The following is a 6,000-nucleotide window of genomic DNA, read 5'->3' on the forward strand; positions in this document are numbered from 1 at the left end:
TTTTGTGGCTGCTTCTAAAGTCATGCTGGAATAAATCCGGTTCCTGGTTTTCAATTCATGTTAGAGAAAGGAAAAAAAAAAAACTAAAGAGAAGAAGCCGAGGCGATGGTAATTCAGTGTGATGGAAAGGGGTTTGTTGGGGGGGGGGGAGGGAAACGCTGTCAGCTTTGTACACTTATCTAAAATATATATTTCAAGAGAGGTGGCTGTCCAAGGGCACACTTGATTCAGGCCCCTTTTGCGTGGCTTATCAAGGGTTAATCGTTGAAGTGCCAACATAAAAGCTATTCTGGCAGAAACATCCATCCTCTGGTAATAAACAGGCTCCATCTTCATTATGTTGCTCTTTGGAACTGTAAGGTGTAATGGAAAGACAACAGAGCAGACATAAAGAAAGGAAGCCGTCCTTGTTTAGGAGGAAATGATTGCTGCGGTTTTAAATACTCATCTTGTGTGGGTTTCTTCACTTTCCTAACCCTCCAGGGAGAGAGAGGGAGGGAGGGAAGGGTTCTCTGGATCCAGGTGGGGGGTCTCCTTCCTATCCTCCCCCTTGGCTTCTAAATCTGCAAATAAACAGATCGAAGGAAAAAAACGAATATCTGTTTGCACGCCTGCGAGCAAACAAGAATTAGCCCCGAATCTCCAGTATTTTTCTCTGCCCAAAGAAGAACAGTCAAAAGCAATTACAGGATCTTTCTTCCCGAGCCTGCGGAGGGAGCATCCAATAATGTTTGGAGACCTCCTCTGGCTTTTCTTCACGGCCCAGGGTTCAAGGTGAATTAAGCTAGCCGCCTTCAGACCTTTCGCAGGACTCTACCAGATGGAGCCGCCTCACGCCATCCATCAAAAACCTTTGTGCAAACATCCCAGCTTTCGCCGGTTAATGAGATTTGTTTGCTGCTGCTGGTTGGAAGGAAAGAGGTAGAATTAGGGGGGGGGGGCGGGAAACCCAGGAGGGTTGCAAATGGAAAAAAAAAAACACTGTAAACAAGGCCTGGTGATTGTATAATAATAGCTTTGTGTGGAACCCCCTCAGTTTGGCTGGCTTCAGCACCAGCTGACTGCGGGAATAGGAAGCACGTGGTGAGACTCCCGAGTCGAACAGCAGAAGAGCTGCACATTATTTCCTAAAGATGTTCCTTTTTAGCTGATAAATGTGTGGTGGAAAAATAAATGGATATGAATTTGGGGCATCGTAGTTCATCTCATTTAGGAAGGATACATCCTCAGGATGCTGTAAGCTGCCTCGAATGCCTTGCTATGTGGAGCAGCAGATGACGGATCCATGGGTTATCAACAGAAGATGACACCAACCCAGATTCTGCCCAGTCTATCTATACCTCTGATTGTTGTTGTTGTTAGTTGCTTAGAGGTCATTCTAGTCCAACCTCCTGCACAGGCAGGAAACCCTAAACCATTTCAGACAAATGGCTGTCCAATCTCTTCTTAAAAACCTCCAGTGATGGAGCACCCACAACGTCTGGAGGCAAGCTCTTCCACTGATGTAATTGTTCTCACTGTCAGTTTATTTCTCCTTAGTTCTAGGCTGGATCTCTCCTTGATTACTTTCCATCTGTTATTTGATGTCCTGTCTTCAGGTGTTTTGGAGGATAGGTTGACCCCCTATTCTCTTTGGAAGCCCCTTTCCAATAACAAGTTGCACAAATTATATTCCTTCAGCCGATGTTGCGTCCCATAGAAGAACATTAGGAGAATTGGAGGCAGACAATAAGCCACGTGTCAATTTCAGTTTCAAGGGATGGTGATTTCAAACATTATATTTGGGTTGATGTTAGCCCATCATTTTCCAGCCACCCCTTTGTAATCCATTCCAAGGAATTCAGCCAAGCTGGTCCAAGGACATTTTTTTGCTGGAAAAGCCAGACCAGAACGATAGGTAGTCCTTCACCTTCAGCCATTGTTTTAGTGACTCTTCGAAGTTACAGTGGTCTTGATGACCGTTTTTCACACTTACAACTGTTGCAGCATCCCCAAGGTTACGTGATCAAAATTTGGACACTTGGCAACCGGCATATATTTTGCAATGTCACTTTGGGGATCTTCTGATCAAGCGAAGTCAATGGGGAAGCCAAAATTCACTTAATAACCGTGTTACTAAATTAACACCTACAGTGATTCCCTTAGCAACTGTGATGAGAAAGGTTGTAAAATTGGGCAAAACTCACTTAAACAACTGTCTTGCTTCACAATAGAATCACTTGCGGTTGTAAGTCAAGGATTACCTGTACACAGGTTGTTTTCCAAGGTCATTATCCAGCCAGAACCTGAGCAAATTTCTGACGATGCAGTTCCAGGCTCCAAAATTGCTGACCTGGAACTGGAGCATGCCTGAAAGATTTATCAGAACCCCAAGGAAAGCTTCCGTAGAGAATTTAATCAGCTGCTAATTTAAGGCTTTCCTTATGTGTGACTTTTAAATATGGCCCTTCCTGCTATAAATACCTTTGATTTATTAGCTGTTGGGAATGACCCAAGCAGAGCTCATGAAGCTTATCCAGGTGACTGCTTAACGTTCGTGCCTCCAGTTTGCTTATCGACTAAATTATTCAACCCAGCAGTTCAAATCTAGAAAAAGAAGAGACTTTATTATTATTATTATTATTATTATTATTATTATTATTATTATTATTATTATTATTATTATTATTGATCATCGCACAGTCAGCCAGATGTTCAGACTGGATTTGGCATTTTGTCTACCTATCGAGTCCTTACCCAGGACCTGGGATAGGCAGATGTGGATGTTTGATGGTATTACAGATATCGTCGCAGGATGGAAGCAGTTCCTAATAAGGCTGCCTTTTGCAATTGACTAATAGCGAATTTGTCAATGCCAATGGTGTTCAAGTGGTGCTCCAGTTGTTTTGGGATTGCACCCAAGGAGCCTATTACTATTGGTACTACCCTTGCTTGCTTTTGCCACAGTCTTTCTATTTCTATTTGTAGGTCTTTGTATTTTGTTATCTTCTCCAGTTCTTTCTCTTCTATTCTGCTATCTCCAGGCACTGCCACGTCCACTATCCAGACTTTTTTGTCTTTCTTATCGACAATTGTTAAGTCTGGGGTGTTATGTTGCAGGTGCTTGTCTGTTTGAATTCTGAAGTCCCAGAGCAGTTTAATTTTATCATTTTCTATGACTTTCTCTATTTTATGATCCCACCAGTTTTTGCTTACAGGCAAATGATATTTTTTGCAGATCTTCCAGTGCACCATTGTTGCTACTTTGTCATGCCGCTGCTTGTAGTCAGTCTGTGCAATCTTCTTGACTACAAGCAGCAGCATGACAAAGTAGCAACAATGGTGCATTGGAAGATCTGCAAAAAATATATTATTATTATTATTATTATTTTAAAAATCCCTCTACCATTGTCCTTTAAAAGATCGGGGTGACAGAACATAGAAAGTGATCCATGGTAAAGCCAGGTGGGAGAGGAACTGAATCTCAAATGTATTGAATTTAGTTTACATTTCAAATCAATCCCAAATACATGAAACCCGTAAAATGCATTAATAGAACAACTGCCTGTTTATTTCAAAGTCTCTATTTATTTCCTGACAATTTGCTAGCAACCTATAGAGGGGGATTAAGAGGCATGTCCATCTCTTTGGTATTTTCCGTTGCGCCGTCTTATGGGGTCTGCTTGAAAGATTCTTTTTCACGCTAAAGAGAGTTCTATAAAAATAAAATAAAATGTTATTTCACAGCCATCCCCATTCCCCAAATCAGCAAATTTCCCAGGAGCAGGTCTTTTGTGTGTTCATTTGGTGGGCTCAACTTCTATATCAGTGATTGCATGACCTCTGCAGATACCCTACACTAAACGAAATAAATAAATGTGGTGGGCTAGTAAGATTTCTTCAAAAGTCCACTTTGTTGTTAGTTGAGAAGTCGTCTCCAACCCATCGCAACCCCATGGACAACGTTCCTCCAGGTCTTCCTGTCCTCTACCATCTTCTGGAGTCCATTGAAGCTCACGCCTGCAGCTTCAGTGACTCCATCCAGCCACCTCCTTCTGTGTCGTCCCCTTCTTCTCTTGCCCTCCATCTTTCCCAGCATCAGGCTCTTCTCCAGTGAGTCCTTCCTTCTCACTAGGTGGCCAAAATACTTGAGTTTCAACTTCAGGATCTGGCCTTCTAAAGAGCAGTCAGGGTGGATCTCCTCTAGGACTTACCAGTTTCACCGCCTTGCAGTCCAGGGGATTCGCAGGAGTCTTCTCCAGCACCGTAGTTCGAAGGCCTCAATTCTTTGGCGCTCAGCCTTTCTTATGGTCCAACTTTCACAACCACTTAAACACCTTCTTTTTAAAGCCACCCAGCTACTTAACGAGCCGTTTCACTTTCTCCTCCCCTCTTCCCCACCAATCTTTTGTGTCTCCTTCCTCCAAATAGAAACAGAACAGGACTGATAAATTCAAAACTATTAGCGCACATTACCGGGATAATGTGAAGAGTTGCTGGGAGGCGGGGAGGGGGTGAGGGGGGAAGCATGTGCCATCTTGTAATGGCATAATCACTTTGCATTGATTTTTAGCTGAGGTTATTAGCTCCATTATCATCAATAAAGTCTACTGTTCTACTGCAGCCGGAGAATATGGACGTCAATAAGGACTCTCTGTTCTTAGCTCCTGCTGCAAAATTAGCAGGACCGGCCTCTTTCTCTTGAATAACTTTCTGAATGCCAAAGGTGAAAAAAAAATAAAAGACAGGAAGATAAAAAGATAACTGAAAAGAAGGACCAGGCTTACATGAAGCAGTGTTCCAATATTTGAAGGGCTGCCACAAAAAAGAGGAGTCAACCTATTCTCCAAAGCTCCTGAAGGCAGGTCAAAGAAACAATGGATGGAAATTTATCAAGGAGAGAAGCAACCCGGAACTAAGGAGAAAATTCCTAACAGTGAGAACAATTAACCAGTGGAACAACCTGCCTCCAGAAGTTGTGGGTACTGCCAGGGGGAAAAAAAAGGGTGTGGGGTTGTTTTTTTTTTTGTCTGATACTAGATGGATTAATTGGGAACTGGTTTGTTAAGGTATATTGGCTTAAGACAGGGGTCTTCCAACTGGGCCCTTTTATGACTTGTGGACTTCAACTCCCAGAATTCCTCAGCGCTGAGGAATTCTGGGAGTTGAAGTCCACAAGTCATAAAAGGGCCACGTTTGAAGACCCCTGGCGTAAGAGTTAGCCGTGTCCTATATTTATGGAGCAAAACCCTCCAGGACCACATTTCAGTTGGGTTGAAGTCAAGTTACTAGCCATCGATTTACGTTGTTATTTCAAGGTCTCCTGTCCGAGAGAAGGAGAAGACCACCGAGTTCCCTTCGAAGTCGTAGGGCTGCAACAGACGTGGGAGGAGGGTGCTCTGGCCCTGCGTGTTTGCATCGTGCCAGCCAATCCGTCGCCGACGCAGAGCAGCTCCAGCCTTGCAAAGCAGAGTGTAAGTTATGGCACTGCAATGTCCTTTGATTCCGCTCTTGATTAAGTTGGGGGTAGGGAAGCATGATGCTGAAGAAGGAGCCGGATTACAACTCCCAGCAATCTTAGGAATTCCAGCCAATGTGGAAGAATGCTGGGAATTGCAGTTCAGCAACATCTGGAGTATCGCAGTGTCAGAAGTAAGTCTTCATCCTGGTTCATCCAAGCCGGGAATAAATAGGCAACAGGGAGACTGCTTTGGGAAGAAGGTTACAATTTATTGAAGAAGCAGAAAGATGGTCCTTGCAAGAAGGAGCAGAGGAGAGGAAAAAAAGCTGTTGAGCACATGGGCAGTAGTTTTTTTTATACCCTCTCTAGCCTTGTTTGGAATAGTTTCCTGTTCCTGTGGCATGAATCTTGAGGCTGTTTCTGAGTGTTTGTCTAGGCCTTGATATGTGTAGTTTAATCCTATTATCATATCCTGCTTCCCAGGTGATGGGGCTAATGACTCCTAGAGTTTGGGTGGGGTGTGCAGATTTTCTCTTTGTCTTCTTGATTGCTCTGGCTTC

General features: G+C 43.5%; 1 protein-coding gene across 6 annotated transcripts in view; it reads left to right on the forward strand.

Moving 5' to 3' along the window:
* Positions 1 to 6,000, forward strand: part of DNAAF8 (dynein axonemal assembly factor 8) — an 82,633-nt gene that overhangs the window by 25,058 nt on the left and 51,575 nt on the right. For all 6 annotated transcript variants that reach the window (XM_039349899.1, XM_039349900.1, XM_039349901.1 and 3 more), the window contains one exon: positions 5,298 to 5,453. In XM_039349899.1, coding sequence (XP_039205833.1) covers positions 5,298 to 5,453 — 156 coding nt within the window. The remainder of the gene's footprint in view (positions 1 to 5,297; positions 5,454 to 6,000) is intronic.

The sequence above is a fragment of the Crotalus tigris genome, unplaced genomic scaffold (genome assembly GCF_016545835.1).
Source record: "Crotalus tigris isolate CLP2741 ecotype Arizona unplaced genomic scaffold, ASM1654583v1 scf7180000018301.7375997, whole genome shotgun sequence".
NCBI lineage: Eukaryota > Metazoa > Chordata > Lepidosauria > Squamata > Viperidae > Crotalus > Crotalus tigris.